This window comes from Physella acuta, unplaced genomic scaffold, assembly GCF_028476545.2.
Source record: "Physella acuta isolate Inbredline_101_S28 unplaced genomic scaffold, ASM2847654v3 ptg001664l, whole genome shotgun sequence".
Classification (NCBI taxonomy): domain Eukaryota; kingdom Metazoa; phylum Mollusca; class Gastropoda; family Physidae; genus Physella; species Physella acuta.
Window position 1 is genome coordinate 70,479 of NW_026733177.1, and position 17,232 is coordinate 87,710.

The 17,232-nt window shown below is 39.8% G+C and overlaps 1 protein-coding gene across 1 annotated transcript; it reads left to right on the top strand.

Moving 5' to 3' along the window:
• The first annotated feature begins 14,156 nt into the window (after window positions 1-14,156).
• On the top strand, window positions 14,157-17,019 carry LOC131929714 (uncharacterized). The gene is made up of 3 exons (XM_059286054.1): window positions 14,157-14,327; window positions 15,219-15,599; window positions 16,748-17,019. Exons 1-3 carry the CDS (start codon window positions 14,279-14,281, stop codon window positions 16,849-16,851), a joined length of 534 nt encoding a protein of 177 aa, XP_059142037.1. The 5' UTR covers window positions 14,157-14,278; the 3' UTR covers window positions 16,852-17,019.
• The last annotated feature ends 213 nt before the right edge of the window (window positions 17,020-17,232 follow it).

Consider the following 17,232-nt stretch of genomic DNA (forward strand, 5'->3'; position numbering starts at 1 on the left):
CTTACAGCCATCTTGCGAAGTTCGAGAGCAACAGTTTCGTCGACGACATTTTTCCAGAAATACGCGACTGATAGGAATAAACAATTACCTGATGAAGGAATTTTGACTACATGGAAAGACCTGTTGACTCCACGAAATATATTTGAAGCGGTGGCCATTGTTAGGAAACAAAGGGGCAAAATCAAAACAATGCTTCGGGGACAAACGTAGCTCAGACGACTGTAGGAGATACCAAAGCAACTGAGGACACAGGAGCGACTGAGGTACACACTGCTGCAGGTACACACTGTTTCACATGCCTCCCCCCCCCCCCCCCAATAAAGCAGCCTTCCGTGACGAGAGTTTACAGACGACAATGGAAATATCAAGCAGAACTTGTTATCTCCCCTTAGTTTCAAATAATTTAAAAACTAAATTATCTGCCCCTGATAGCCGTCAATTATTGGAACCGTCTCTACTATTGTGAACATTTGGGGTGAACCACAGCTCACCTGACAGGTGGGGATGAGGAAGGTGGCGAAGCTGCGTGGTGTTTTTGTATGGTCTCCATTTGCCGCTACTTAGTTGTTTTATTTTCTACTTTTTAGTAATTCATAATTTGTGAATTTGACAGTATCAATGCTGTCACTGAAAATATTTGCTTTAAAACACTATCAGTAGGCTGTTAAGGACGATAACCCCCCCCCCCCACCCCCACCCTCCTTTCTCCCAACCCCTACCCTACACCCCCCCCCCCCGTCAAACAGCTTCCTCTTAATTACCCCCCTCCCCTAAGTTTAAAATAGTTTCAAACTAAATTGTCTGTCCCTAATAGCCGTCACTAAACCCGGCTCTACGAATGTAAACATTTAGCGTGAACCACAGCTCACCAGACCATGTGGGGGTGGGGGTGGTTGATTTATGCCTAGTGAAGAACAGAGAGGACTGCAAGGCGCGCTTACAGCTTTTCTAGTGTCTCCCAGAAGAGAATTATATATATAGATAGATTATAGACAGATTCGGAAGCGATATTTAAAGTAGCATAACTTATCTACCTTAAAATGTAACCATCATGTATCGTTTCCTTTTCACCGGTTTAGCAAGGCGATTAAATTTTAAGTAGAATAATACATCATTGATGAATTGATGAATTTCCTTTTTTTTTTACATCAAACTAAAATTGATGATTTGGCTATGGGCATGTGTACTACGACATATTTAGACGATCACTATTTACGCACTTGGCGAATTATTGAAATCAAGGGAGTGTAGCCAAGGCTTATCTTTTAAAACCGAGTAAAAAGACAAGTAAGAGACTTTTCTCCCTTTACCGTCAAAAGCGGATTTCAAATGCACCGCGCTCTCGAACACACACGCATACACCCCCCCCCCCACACACACACAAGCACCTAGGCTGGGAACTTTATGCATAAGGGACGTGGAATAGGGAAGGCTGTATTGAAAAATAAGCGGTTTATTTTTTGTTTCAGTTGTTGACACCTTCAACTGTCTTCAACTTAAACACATTGTATTCTTTTCAAACATAAACTTAAGGGACGTTTCTGTTGTTAAAGAAATATTCGGTCTTCGAAGTGTGAACGTCAGGGTTAAAATAAATCAAGGTATACAACTTCCAGGTCACAAACGTTTTGGGCAACAAAAGTTTTAAGCTACATAAGTTTTGGGCAACAAAAGTTTTGGGCTACAAAAGTTTTGGGCAACAAAAGTTTTGGGCTACAAAAAATTTGGGCTACAAAAGTTTTGGGCAACAAAAGTTTTGGGCAACAAAAGTTTTGGGCTACAAAATTTTGGGCAACAAAAGATTTGTGCTACAAATTTATTGGGCTAATAAAGGTTTGGGCTACAAAAATTTGTGCTACAAAAAGTTAGGGCTACAAAAGTAAAGCTTTTGGGCAACAATGTTTTACGCGTTGAAAGTAAAGTTTTGGAATTCGAAAGTAAAGTTTTGTGATTCGAAAGTAAAGTTTTGGGCTACATAAATAATGTTTTGGGTTATACAATATTTGGGCTACAAACGTTTTGGGCTAAAAAAGTAAAAATGTGGGCTACAAAAGTAACGTTTGAGCTTCAAATGTTGTGGGTTGTACAAGTTTTGGGCTACAAAAGTTTTGGTTTACATAAGTAACGTTTTGGGCAATAGTTCTATGTTATTCCCCCCCCCCTTCCTTCCCAACCAATATTCGGGGCAGGCTTTAATTGTTTAGTGCGACATTGATGTCACACTTAGGTGAACGTTGGGTAGGATTATAGACCTTTGAACACCGGAGAGGTGTGAATGCAAGTGATCCCCACCGCCAACCCGATTAAACCTGGAAAACACGTAATTAGATATATATAAGCACTGAGCCATTATTTACTGCACGTAGGCTCTAACAGCGTCGGCCAAAACATTTGGGATGCTCACAGGTGGTCTGCACATGACCAGAGAAGCACGAGTTTAGCTTTTGGGCAAAGAGAAGACTTTTTTATCATTACAAGCTTGTCTGTCTTCATCGAAACGGGAGAAGGAAATTTTGGAAAGATTCGTTTCAAAATTGGCACGTGGGTCAAGACAATGCAATTTGACATCAAACTGGACTTAATTGGATGCCTAGTAATTTTTTTATGAATCAATTAAAATGTACTTAATTTTTTTATATTTACAATAGAGCTGCTTGACTAAAAGGAGATGAACATGATAATACGTATATAATAGTGCGGGATAATAGTAGTAGGGCACCCTACTAATTTCAGAAAATAGACATTCATTCATAAAACATTATAAAGGCAACCAATTAAGTCAAATTTAATGTCATGTTGCATTGTTTTCAAGTCTTGATATACATGCCGAATTTCAGAGAAATTATCCAGTTGTAAGTGTAAGCCCTGCTAGGGGGGATAACTAAAATCTACCTTTCTAGGCTTATCTAACTACTGTCCGGTCAGTGCAAGTCCAGTTAAACCCAGACTGGTTAATAACCTAAACCTTAGCCTAAATAATAAAAACCAAAACTTTAATAATTTAGTAAATTTATTAACTGGAACCAATCAAAATAGAGAAAATGAATAGATAAAAAACTACAGACACTAAACAAAACAATATACACAAAACACAATATATATAAAACACCCAGCCAAGTTGCACAAGCAACCTCACTTGAAAAGGGGGGGGGGAGAGAAAAGAATAAAGAAAACATAAATAAATTACATGGCAAATACATACACCAATATATACATATGTTTAAATACTACTAACTTTTACTAAAGATATCTAAAGCCTCGAATAAAACTAATCCCTACTATTACAATTCTAAGGGCAATTCTCAAAAACACAACAGACCACTGTCTAACCAAGAACTAGCAACTTAAAAATAACGTGTAAAACAAATTCATTGTAGAACCAATCTTTCCTACACAAGGAGCAGCCCGAAGCCATTGGTCTACCTATACAACATCCATATTGATAACATTGAAGTTAACACACTCCGCTAGGGCCCCAAAGAAGGCAGACACAAAGCAAGTGACTCAACATGACATTGCACGAAACAGCACACACATTAATTTTAAACAACCTAAAACTCGAGGCAAACTAAAATACTCATTACTGTCCAAAACAACCGACTATTGACTTAGCCAATCCTAGTCATCGTGAGGGACCCACAATAACAACACATCATAATAAAGTAAAACAAGTAAATGGACACACGCATTCGCACCAGTTTAGGAAACCCTCCTAAACACACTGACCTAAACCACGTGGCTTAAAACACACCCCAAGGGTTTAGAAAATACCAACAAAAATAATACACCACGTGCATACCAGACATGCCGATGCCCACTATCTCGTTTTAGACGAAAAAGAAATAAAACGAGAACACATCGGCAGTCGCAATCATATAAATAACATAAAGATAAAATATAAAAAAAAAACAAATACCTCCACGCGTGAGGTGCGCCACACGCCCACTCAGAAACCGACCCTATCTATATGTTGCCTCGGGTCAAAAGAAAGAAAATTATCCCAGTGGTCAGTTTATATACTGACCGCTTCGGGCGGAAGGGGAACCCCGTAGCCGCTGTCCAGTGGACCATTTACTCACAGATTCGCAGCCAATAAAATACTACAAAATAAATAATCCATTCATCCGCTCACACATAGCATGTTTTGCGATATTTTCTTTTTCTTTTCTTAACGCGTGTTCGATCCATCCCCATTTACGGGCATTGATCTCCTTTTCTATTGGCTGTTGCTTTAAAATTTGCCACAGGTCTTTGTTTGATATTTTAAGTTAGGGGATGAAATATTATTAAAGACGCTACAAGCTAGAGGCTTAACAAAATTTTGCACAGCTGAAGATGACGTTCACAAAATATCTTTCTCATCTGACTTTTTTTTTACTTTCATTTGGATCTTGTGATAGCTGTCTTTAAAAAAAAAAACAACCCGCACAGTAACGGATGATAAGTGGCGCCTTTTTTTAGAAACGCATTTAACTAAAACAATTAAGCAATCATATTTGTCAGAAATTTATTTTTGGTCATCAGGTTGATATTATCTACGTCATTTCCTCACAAGATTTCTGTTTAGAGTTTCTTCCAGGCATGAGCCCCCCCCCCCCCCTGAAAAAAGTATACCGCCCCCTCCCCCCCCCCCCAAACGAGATGGAATTTGTATAGTAAACATACACTTTTACTAGTGTCCGGTTCCCCCCCCCCCCCCCCGAAAAATGTTGACCGCCCCCCGAAAATATCAAGTCTCCCCCCCCCCCGAGAAAAAAGTCTAGAAGAAACACTTTCTTTTCATGCAGCATTTAAGCATATAACACTCACTTGACTAGAGCTAAATCATGACACTGTTTCTTTTGCAACACGGGCATTTCCCAGATTAGCCCCGTCACAAATTCGAAAAATTATGGTTAGGGTTTGGGATTAAGGTACAGAAATGTTAATACAGACCTTTTCATGCTAATTATTCATGACATGATTGTCCCAATTAAAAACTAAAATTACAAGTTTCACATCCTCTTTTTGTGTGTTGGTGGGGGTTAACTTTTTGGCGGCGGTTATCTGGAAAAAGATCCTGGAACACGAATTGTCATTCTAAATATAAGCATTACGGTGCATTACAACAATAAATAAAAATCGACGGGTAGTTACACTTCTTCTTCTCCTTTCTTAAAAGTAATGTTGTGCGGGATTTTCCTCCAACACCATTAAGTATTACGTATCAACATATTGTGCGCCGTATAGGCCTTTGAATTAGATTGCAGCCTTCTGTCGGTGTACTCGGCAACTGCTCAAACTTCCATGGCGATCGGATGAAAGATCTAGTCATGCATAAAAAAAATAAGCAGTAAATTCTATCGCAACGGCATCGGGCGCCACTTCTGTTTCTATTTACTTATCAGGTATCCACAATGTAAGGCGCTCTTAAAAACTAATGTAGATGCCTTAGTGCGTATGAGGGCTTGGGGCGCTCCGGGTCGTAAACGCCACTGATACAGTTTGACCTTTGATTCCATAAGTACCCATGACCAATGTTCCCTCTAAGCTGCGCGGTTGCGCGGCCGCGCAGTAGTTTTGAGCTGCCGCGCAGTGATTTTGTAAAATAAATATATCCTTGTATAAGACTTTTAGAACATCGCGCACAGAGAATACATTTCGCCTATGACCCTCTGTACATGACGCCCAATCAGCAACCCCAGAGAGAGAGAGGTAATAAGAAAGAGAGAGAGCGTGATAATAATCGTGAATTCGTTCCAAACTGAAGCTAACTGCTTTCAAGTGTTAATCTAAACTGGGGGGGGGGGGGGGATTGTAGAAGACCAACCGTTTACACCTGTTAAAGGGGCAGGTAACGGCAGGGGTTCAGAATAGAATCGGTAGCTTAGGAGAGGGGTGGAGGGAGGCGGTGTGACAGAAATAGCTGCGCGTTCAACCGCTTGTTGGCGTACATGTCTAACTAGGGTAAGGGGTCATCCACTTATGACTTCCACACTGGGGGGGGGGGGGGGGGGGTCCGAAAAAAAATTGACGCGTGTGTACGCGTGTGGACTTGGGGGAGAGGGGGGGTGGGTCGCTTCAATGTGGACGTCCACGTGGGGAATTAAACCACAAAATACTTACATTTGATAATTTTAAAAAAATAAATTTAAAAATTCACATAAAATATAGAGTATACAATAAATCAGCAGTTCTCGTTGTTAAATTTATCAGAAATGTAGCTGCATACCGCCCGCCTAACATTGACGGTGGAATTATTTAAAAACAATTCATGGTATTTCAAGTTTATTTTTAACATTTCAAACGATTGCAACCATTTCGTAGTAGGCCTACATGGTTATTTTGTGTCAAAGCGATGATGTAGATCTAGTTGTTTTTTTCAAGTAAAAAACTCAAAATAACCACGTTACAATTAGATAATTAGATATCAGCGCGTGTATAATGTGCTCGCTTGGTCAGGTGTGTAGTGCTAACGGTCAGCGGTACCTCAAAAAAGGGGGAGAAGCGGTTTGTTATGGAAATCCATGCAGCGTAAAGTTGAGTAAAAGTAATATAAACGTTGATTAGCCGAATTTAACTCGAACCGGTATAGGCCTATTCGTTGATAGCTAGACAGCCACAAATTGCAGTAAAAACTTCGGTCTAAAGATTCTTCAATTTAAAAAAAAAAATTATGACAGCCGGCAAATCTCTGACTTTTTATAAATAAACCGGGAGTGATCTCCCCTAAACTTTCTCGCATATTCTTATACAAAACAACAGGGGATGGGAACTCGGGCTATAGACATGATTTTTAATCCATTTTAAATATTTAAAGTTTTAAAAATAGAATAAAATCTAGTAGAAAAAAGAATTTCGCACCAAAACAAAATGTGCATAATAGTGCGCAATATTATTAGTACTTTATAAATTTACGTGCGTTTTTTGAGAAATCGGAAATAGCGTAAATTAGTACTTCCGATCAACGGAAATTACTCACAATTTGATGGATGGTAGAGAATTGGATATTTTACTCACATGTGAAATTTCATTTATCTATTTGAAATAGTACTCAAGTTATAGGCTTTTGAATAATTCAAAGTAGAAAAAGTACCACTTTTGGTTATCGGGAAACGCTCAAAAGTTGATACGGATCTTCAATTTTGATATAATACTTATATTTGAAATTTCATCAACCTAGCTATAACGGTACTCAAGTTATCGTGTTTACAGAATGACAGACAGACAGACAGACAGACAGACAGACAGACAGACAGACAGACAGACAGACAGACAGACAGACAGACAGACAGACAGACAGACAGACAGACAGACAGACAGACAGACAGACAGACAGACAGACAGACAGACAGACAGACAGACAGACAGACAGACAGACAGACAGACAGACAGACAGACAGACAGACAGACAGACAGACAGACAGACAGACAGACAGACAGACAGACAGACAGACAGACAGACAGACAGACAGACAGACAGACAGACAGACAGACAGACAGACAGACAGACAGACAGACAGACAGACAGACAGACAGACAGACAGACAGACAGACAGACAGACAGACAGACAGTTAGACAGACAGACCGACAGACAGACAGACACACACACACACACACACACTCACACACACACACACATACACACACACTTACACACACACACACACACACATACGAACAAGATTGCAAAATTATGTTTTTCCGACTCAGGGAGGTGTAAAACGTCGAGATTTGCAAAAATCTCGATTTTTTTTTTGCACGATTACAAGACTTTCTCTATACTTCGTATATACGAGAAAGAAAAAAATGGTGGGTAAAAAAACCTTTAAAATTGAGTGGCAGTGTACAGTGTCCCAGCGCGATAACTCTTTCAATCAAGTACAATTTTAAAGTCTTAACTCATTCACAGGGTAATTTTACACGCCGTAGACATACGGACATCTTGGAAAAGTTTAACTCCCAAATATTATTTAGACCTAGTAATGGAAGGTACCGAAAATATCAAATCCCTATATTACATTATCAAATATCAGTGAATGTACTCATTGCGCACGTAGATGAATAAGTAATTTTTTAGCATGTTTTGAGAGGTCTACTAAATTTTTATAGACGTCCACAATGGGGTCGTCCATATGGACGTCCACGGGGGGGGGGGGGGGGGGGGGGTCGTCGAAAGTGGATGTTTGTGGACGGGCTGGGGGAGGGGGGTCTAAAATTCCAAAATTTTGTGCACGTCAAAAATGGATGACCCCTAATAGTTGACGCTGTTGTGCTATGGGACATTATCAACATGATCAACATTACCAAGATGATCAACATGATCAACATGATCAACATGATCAACATGATCAACATGATCAACATGATCAACATGATCAACATGATCAACATGATCAACATGATCAACATGATCAACATGATCAACATGATCAACATGATCAACATGATCAACATGATCAACATGATCAACATGATCAACATGATCCACATGATCCACATGATCAACATGATCAACATGATCAACATGATAAACATGATAAACATGATCAACATGATCAACATGATCAACATGATCAACATTACCAAGATGATAAACATGATCAACATGATCAACATGATCAACATGATCAACATTACCAAGATGATCAAGATGATCAACATTACCAAGGTGATCAACATGATCAACATTACCAAGATGATCAACATGATCAACATGATCAACATGATCAACATGATCAACATGATCAACATGATCAACATGATCAACATGATCAACATGATCAACATGATCAACATTACCAACATGATCAACATTACCAAGATGATCAACATGATCAACATTACCAAGGTGATCAACATGATCAACATTACCAAGATGATCAACATGATCAACATGATCAACATGATCAACATGATCAACATGATCAACATGATCAACATGATCAACATGATCAACATGATCAACATGATCAACATGATCAACATGATCAACATGATCAACATGATCAACATGATCAACATGATCAACATTACCAAGATGATCAACATGATCAACATTACCAAGGTGATCAACATGATCAACATTACCAAGATGATCAACATGATCAACATGATCAACATGATCAACATGATCAACATGATCAACATGATCAACATGATCAACATGATCAACATGATCAACATGATCAACATTACCAAGGTGATCAACATGATCAACATTACCAAGATGATCAACATGATCAACATGATCAACATGATCAACATGATCAACATGATCAACATGATCAACATGATCAACATGATCAACATGATCAACATTACCAACATGATCAACATGATCAACATGATCAATTAACCCTTGGACATCTCCACACCTCCCGGTGTACTCACCGATATAGAATATATTTTGGATATGTTGCCGACGGTACGAAACCAGGTGTACTATGAGTAAAGTACCCTTTGCTACCTGACGATCACGGGGCAGGTGAAGTGGAGTTCACGTCGTGTCGTAAGGCACCACTTTTCTGTTACCGATTAATCCCTTTGCACGTGTCGTGCTCTAGTTAAAAATTGACGCATTAGAATCCCATCCTCCCTCCACCCCCCCCCCCCCCCCGATTTTTATGCCTATTTACATGTCGTTGTAAAACATTAAATTGTGCCAGCCTGATTTACCCTTAAAGGTGACACTGTCGCATACCTTAATCAATTCGCGTCTTCACACACTGGATCTCCCCCCCCCCCCCCCCCCGAAGCCCCTTGCCCTTCTCACAGCGTTGCGGGTCAACATTCACAAAGCGATAAAACTCAATTTATTAGGTAAGGTTTTTAAAAATGTCTTTTGTTCTTTTTGCAACCCCAGCAAGTTAGGCGAGACGCAACGAAACAGGATCTCGATCTAAATTTAGAAGAATGTATTCACTTCAAGAAAACTCCATTTAAAAAAATCGAATAGCTGCTCTGTTTGCTTCATTTTATAGCGGCATATTTCCCAACCCAATTTTTTTTTCTATTTACGTTCTTTTAAAACTTTATTTACATCGAAGTGGTGTCGACATATTGTTATTCGTGCTAGATATCATTAAGTTTATTTAAAAATGACCTCAAATGTCAAGCTGACCCAGTACTTCACCTAATTACCAATAATGATCAGATATAACTGTTTGCTGATGATATAAAATATAAAACAAATATAAAAACATTTCTAATAGCAATCTTCTAAATACACTGACAATAAGAAAATATTTCTAATAGCAATCTTCTAAATACACTGACAATAAGAAAATATTTAACTTACTTCCCTCTGTCTGTCTGTCTGTCGTGCTTTTGTCGTCATGGATTAAAACGGGCGAGCGAAATGTCGGGCACTTATGAAAGCGGGTGAATGGATTATTTATTTTTTATTATCTTATTGTGTGCGAATCTGTGCGTGAATGGTCCACTGGACAACGGCTACGGGGTTTCCCCTTCCGCCCGAAGAGGTCAGTATAAAAACTGACCGCTCGGATAATTTCTTTCTTTTTGACCCGAGGCGAAATGTAGATCGGCATGTCTGGTATACACGTGGTGTGTTCTTTTCGAAAGATTTGAAATGTATTTTTGTATTTTCTAAACCCTTGGCGTGTGTTTTAGACCACGTGGTTTAGGTCAGTGTTTCCCAAACTGGTGCGAATGCGTGTGTGCATTTACTTGATTGTTTTACTTTATTATGATGTGTTGTTATTGAGGGTTCCGCAGGATGACTAGGATTGGCTTAGTCAATCGTTGGTTGTTTTAGACAGTAATGAGTAGGCCTATATTTTAGTTGCCTCGAGTTTTAGGTTGTTTAAAATTAATGTGTGTGCTGTTTCGTGCAATGAGGTTGCTTGGGCATCTTGGCTGGGTGTTTTGTTTGGTGTAAAAAGTTTGTTTTGTATAGCCTATATTGTTTTGTACGTAATGTTTTCTACGTAATGTATTGTACGTAGTGGTTGTACGTAGTGTTTTGTTTGGTGTGGACTTTTGGATGTCGAGAATGGATGAAGAGAGGTTTCTGTGTGTCAGGGCCTGGACCATCCTAGACATCATAAGTCGGTGCAACACCATCAAATGGTCGAACGTAATGTTTTGTTGTATATAAATTGTTTTGTTACATTCTGTTTTGTTTTCTGTTTGATTGTGTGTAAATTGTTCGGTTGTGTGTCAGTAATATTTCTATCTATCCATTTTATCTGATTTTATTTGATTGGTTCCATGCAATAAATTTAATTAATTGTTAAAATTTTATTGTTTTTTAAATTTAGACTAAGGTTAAGGTATTAACCAGTCTGGGTTTAGCCGGACTTGCACTGACCGGACAGTAGTTAGATAAGCCTAGGGACGGGTAGAGTAGATTTTAGGTATCCCCTCCCTAGCAGGGCTTACATATGGACTGGAATCCCCAGGGAAAAAGGAAAGTGGGCCGGCCAAACAAAACATGGAAAAGAACGGTTAAGGAAGAGGCCAAGACAGCTGGGTTCACATGGGTAGCAGCACAAAACCGAGTCCGCTGGAAATGTGTAGTTGCAGCCCTTTGCTCCCCAGGGGCCAAAAAGGAAAGATGATGATGAACTCTAAAATTAAAGTGTGGTTGTCAACTCCATGGATAGGCCTATATGTATAAGGGGTTGCGAGTACACACACACACACACACACACACACACACACACACACACACACACACACACACACACACACACACACACACACACACACACACACACACATATATATATATATATATATATATATATGTTCCCAACCCTTAAACCCTAGTCATGAATGACAGTTACCTGGATCGTGACTATATCATTGATATCTGCGGGATTAAAAAGCTAATAAACTAGTACAGTGCCTTACATTAACCGAGGATCCAATGTGTGTTGACAAGAACAGGATGACCTGCTCTAAAATTAATTTGCCTTTTTTTTTCCTCCACGATTTCTGCCAAACAATTATTTGATTTAAAAAAAAAAACAAAAAAAAAAAACTAGAATGCAGGTATGTGTAAAAACGTTTTAACCGTTGCAATAAAATTTGAAATTGACAGTAGACAGGATAATAAAGCCTACCGTTAACCGGAGTAAGCACTTCCCTCTTCTTTGGTGTCAACGTTCTGGAAATAGACTTTTTTAACAATAGATCTTGGACGTCTTTGAGGTATGTATCAGGTATGGAGGAGAGTTACCCAACCTCTCTAACACTTTTTTTTCTAACTACTAACTGAAAATTTCTACATTATCACCTCCTATGCCGAGATCTCAGAAACAGGAGAACTCTACTGACCATTAGTAGGACCAAGTAACTGACCATAAGTTAGACTAAGTAACTGACCATTAGTAGGACCAAGTAACTGACCATTAGTAGGACCAAGTAGATTACCATTAGTAGGACAAAATAACTGACCATTAGTAGAACCAAGTAACTGACCATTAGTAGGACCAAGTAACTGACCATTAGTAGGACCAAGTAACTGACCATTAGTAGCGACCCTTCCCGGCGCCCGGGGACAAACTTTTCGATTTGCACCCCCCCCCCTCGAGATTTCGATTTCCACCCCCCCCTCAAACTTTCGATTTGCACCCCCCTCGAGATTTTGATTTGCAACCCTCCCCCCCTCAAACTTTCGATTTGCACCCCCTCAATCTTTCAATTTATTTTTCCAACCCATTTTGGCGCCCCCTAAGCTCGGCGCCCGGGGACATATGTCCCTCCCCCCGCCCCCCCCCTCACTGCGCTACTGAAAGTAACCGACCATTAGTAGGACCAAACAGCTGACCATCAGTTAGACCAAGTAACTGACCATTAGTAGGACCAATAAACTGACCATTAGTAGGACCACGTAACTGACCATTAGTTAGACCAAGTAACTGACCATTAGAAAAACCAAGTAACTGACCATTAGTTGGACCAAGTAACTGACCACTAGTAGGACCAAGTAACTGACCATTAGTAGGACCAAGTAGATTACCATTAGTAGGACCAAGTAACTGACCATTAGTAGGACCAAGTAACTGACCATTAGTAGGACCAAGTAACTGACCATTAGTAGGACCAAGTAACTGACCATTAGTAGGACCAAGTAGATTACCATTAGTAGAACCAAGTAACTGACCATTAGTAGGACCAAGTAACTGACCATTAGTAGGACCAAGTAACTGACCATTAGTAGAACCAAGTAATTGACCATTAGTAGGACCAAGTAACTGACCATTAATAGAACCAAGTAGATGACCATTAGTAGTACCAAGTAGATGACCATTAGTAGGACCAAGTAACTGACCATTAGTAGGACCAAGTAACTGACCATTAGTAGGACCAATAAACTGACAATTAGTAGGACCAAGTAACTGACCATTAGTTAGACTAAGTAACTAACTATTAGTAGGACCAAGTAACTGACCATTAGTAGGACCAATAAACTGACGATTAGTAGGACCAAGTAACTGACCATTAGTTAGACTAAGTAACTAACTATTAGTAGGACCAAGTAACTGACCATTAGTAGGACCAATAAACTGACTATTAGTAGGACCAAGTAACTGACCACTAGTAGGACCAAGTAACTGACCATTAGTTAGACCAAGTAACTGACCATTAGTAGGACCAAGTAACTGACCATTAGTAGGACCAAGTAACTGACCATTAGTAGGACCAAGTAACTGACCATTAGTAGGACCAAGTAACTGACCATTAGTTAGACCAAGTAACTGACCATTAGTAGGACCAAGTAACTGACCATTAGTAGGACCAATAAACTGACCATTAGTAGGACCAAGTAACTGACCATTAATTAGACCAAGTAACTGACCATTAGTAGGACCAAGTAACTGACCATTAGTAGGACCAAGTAGATGACCATTAAATGGACCAAATAACTGACCATTAGTGAGACCAAGTAACTGACCTTTCGTCGGAGAAAGTAGCTTATCAATATACCTTTTAACCATAGGAAAAAAATGTATTAAAAATTGGTTATTCACCTCCCCATTTCCCCCCTTTTTACCCTCGCGTACAGGCAACAACAATAAGGTAATAAATTAAACCTAAATTATTTTTTCTCCAAACCCGCACGCACTTACCTCTGTCTCAAACAATAGCGAAAACAAAAAGTCTTGTTGTCAATGACAACGAGTTGTCAACAACAAACAGGACACGAGAGCACCCAAAGAGGTATAAATCTCAGCGACAAGCCCCAGTTCGTGTGTTGCTATTCACCTTGTGAAATTCGTGCAGTGAGCCACTCTGTGCCTTCGTGTTCCAAGATACACATTAAACATGGCCAAATGTAAAATGTTAGGGTGTGTACTTGTACTTGCGCTGTTCGGTAAGTATTCCATATTTTTCTTAAATTAATTGGACCTTATTGTTAGGTCAACTATGTGTCAGTGATTGCGTGTTCAACTATATGGCCCTAATTCTGTTTTCTTCTGTGGTCAGTTATATGGCCCTTATTCTGTTTTCATCTGTAGCCAACTATAAGGCCCTAATTCTGTTTTCTTCTGTGGCCAACTATATGGCCCTAATTCTGTTTTCATCTATGGTCAGCTATATGGCCCTAATTCTGCTTTCATCTGTGGCCAACTATATGGCCCTAATTCTGATTTCATCTATGGCAAACTATATGTCCCTAATTCTGTTTTCATCTATGGTCAACTATATGGCCCTAATTCTGTTTTCATCTATGGCCAACTATATGGCCCTAATTCTGTTTTCATCTATGGTCAGCTATATGGCCCTAATTATGTTTTCATCTATGGTCAGTTATACGGTTCAAATTTTTTACGTCATCGATATGACTCCATTATACCAACTATATAGCCTAAATTATATGGTTAGTTAGATGACACTATATTTATGGTCAATTATGTGGCCATACATCCCTGGTCAGTTATATCGTCGATAACTACGGTCAGCTATATTGTCCTACATCAAAGGAAAGATATATCGCTGTACATCCATTGTCACATATACATACTTATGGTCAGCTGTATGGACCTACATCTATGGTCAGATATAATGTCAACTATTTAGCCCTGGCGCTACTAGAGATTAAATTAAGTCACTTTATTTATCTTTTAATTAAACTATTAAAGGTTACATTGAAGTAGAGATCATTTGAATAACTCACTTGCTCTCGTCATCAATTAGGAGTTTAAAATCTTGGTTTTTTTTAAATTTGCAACTCGACCGGCAGACCCTCATTTTTTCTCACCAGTCTCCCAGTCGGTTTCGGCAGAGGAAGGGCCTCCTAATCCCTACCCGACCAGGCCAGCAACTTCCAAGCCTCCCGGAAACATGACGACTCTCACGGTGTTGACACCCGCCAGTACTTCACCTACCGGAAGTGTGACGAGTCCCACGGTGTTGACACCCGCCAGTACTTCACCTACCGGAAGTGTGACGAGTCCCACGGTGTTGACACCCGCCAGTACTTCACCTACCGGAAGTGTGACGAGTCCCACGATGTTGACACCCGCCAGTACTTCACCTACCGGAAGTGTGACGAGTCCCACGGTGTTGACACCCGCCAGTACTTCACCTCCCGGAAGTGTGACGTCACCCACGGTGGTTACCCAGAAGCCCACCACGACTGAGAGTAAATATATTTCACACTAGTACTTCTGTCTATCCAACTCTCCATCTATTCATCTATCTTTCATTCCATCCGTCTATCCATTTATTCATTTATACATACACCCACCCACCCAAACCCATCCATCCACCCACCCACCCAAACCCATCCATCCACCCACCCACCCACCTTTTCACCCACCCACCTTTTCACCCACCCAACCATCCATCCATCCATCCATCCATCCATCCATCCATCCATCCATCCATCCATCCATCCATCCATCCATCCATCCATCCATCCATCCATCCATCCATCCATCCATCCATCCATCCATCCATCCATCCATCCATCCATCCATCCATCCATCCATCCATCCATCCATCCATCCATCCATCCATCCATCCATCCATCCATCCATCCATCCATCCATCCATCCATCCAGTCATCCAGCCATCCAGCCATCCATCCAGCCATGCACCCAGCCATGCACCCACCCATGCACCCACCCACCCACCCACCCACCCACCCACCCACCCATTTATCCATCCATCCATCCATCCATCCATCCATCATTCCACCCACCCACTTACCCATACACACCCACACACACCCACACACCTACACACCCACCCACACACCCACACATACATACATACATACATACATACACACATGCACGCACGCACGCATACACACACATACATACACATACACACATACACACACAGACATACACACATACACACATACACACATACGAATATACACACATACACACATAAACACATACACACATACACACATACACACATACACACATACACACAGACACACACACACACACATACAACCATCCTTCCATCCTATCCATCCATCCACCCACCCATCCTATCCACCCACCCATCCTTCCATCCTATCCATCCTATCCAATCTATCCATCCATCCATCCACCCATACTATCTAATCTATTTATCCATCCATCCACCCATCCTATCTAATCTATCTTTTTAATCTATAAATATCTCATACCTAACTTTCAACTCAAAACCTTTATGAGTAAAGTCGAATAATAGACAGATGGAATTAATTAATAATTGTTTCGCTAAATCATTATATGTTCTAAAATTTCCAGACAATCGTATACTAATAATAGATCCCTTATTTTTCAGGCTCTGGCTGGTGTCTGAAAGCATTCATTGCTTTACTGGTGTTCCTGATGATAATGATAGGCGCTTTTGTGGGACTTAAACTTTTTTTTCCCCATTCTGCTTAATTTCCCGGTAATAACATAAAGGCCTATTTCTTTAATTGTTTTTACAAACGTTTTATTTTTTTAGACTAAATTTTTTTTTAAAAATTCTATTTAAAATTCGCAAGCGCTGAATTATATAAGTGATACGCCAACAGCGCTATTAACATATTCATGGAAAAGACTGCATCTTCTAAGGGGATGAACTCCAATCAGCTGTTTAGTTCTATTACATCTAAAATAAAGGCCTATTTCTTTAATTGTTTTTACAAACGTTTTATTTTTTTAGACTAAATTTTTTTTTAAAAATTCTATTTAAAATTGGCAAGCGCTGAATTATATAAGTGATACGCCAACAGCGCTATTAACATATTCATGGAAAAGACTGCATCTTCTAAGGGGATG

Coding starts and splice junctions, on each gene's coding strand:
- LOC131929714 (XM_059286054.1), top strand. CDS start 14,279: ATGGCCAAATGTAAAATGTTAGGGTGTGTACTTGTACTTGCGCTGTTC. Junction 14,328..15,218: donor ACTTGTACTTGCGCTGTTCG/GTAAGTATTCCA, acceptor TTTTCTCACCAG/TCTCCCAGTCGGTTTCGGCA. Junction 15,600..16,747: donor GAAGCCCACCACGACTGAGA/GTAAATATATTT, acceptor CTTATTTTTCAG/GCTCTGGCTGGTGTCTGAAA.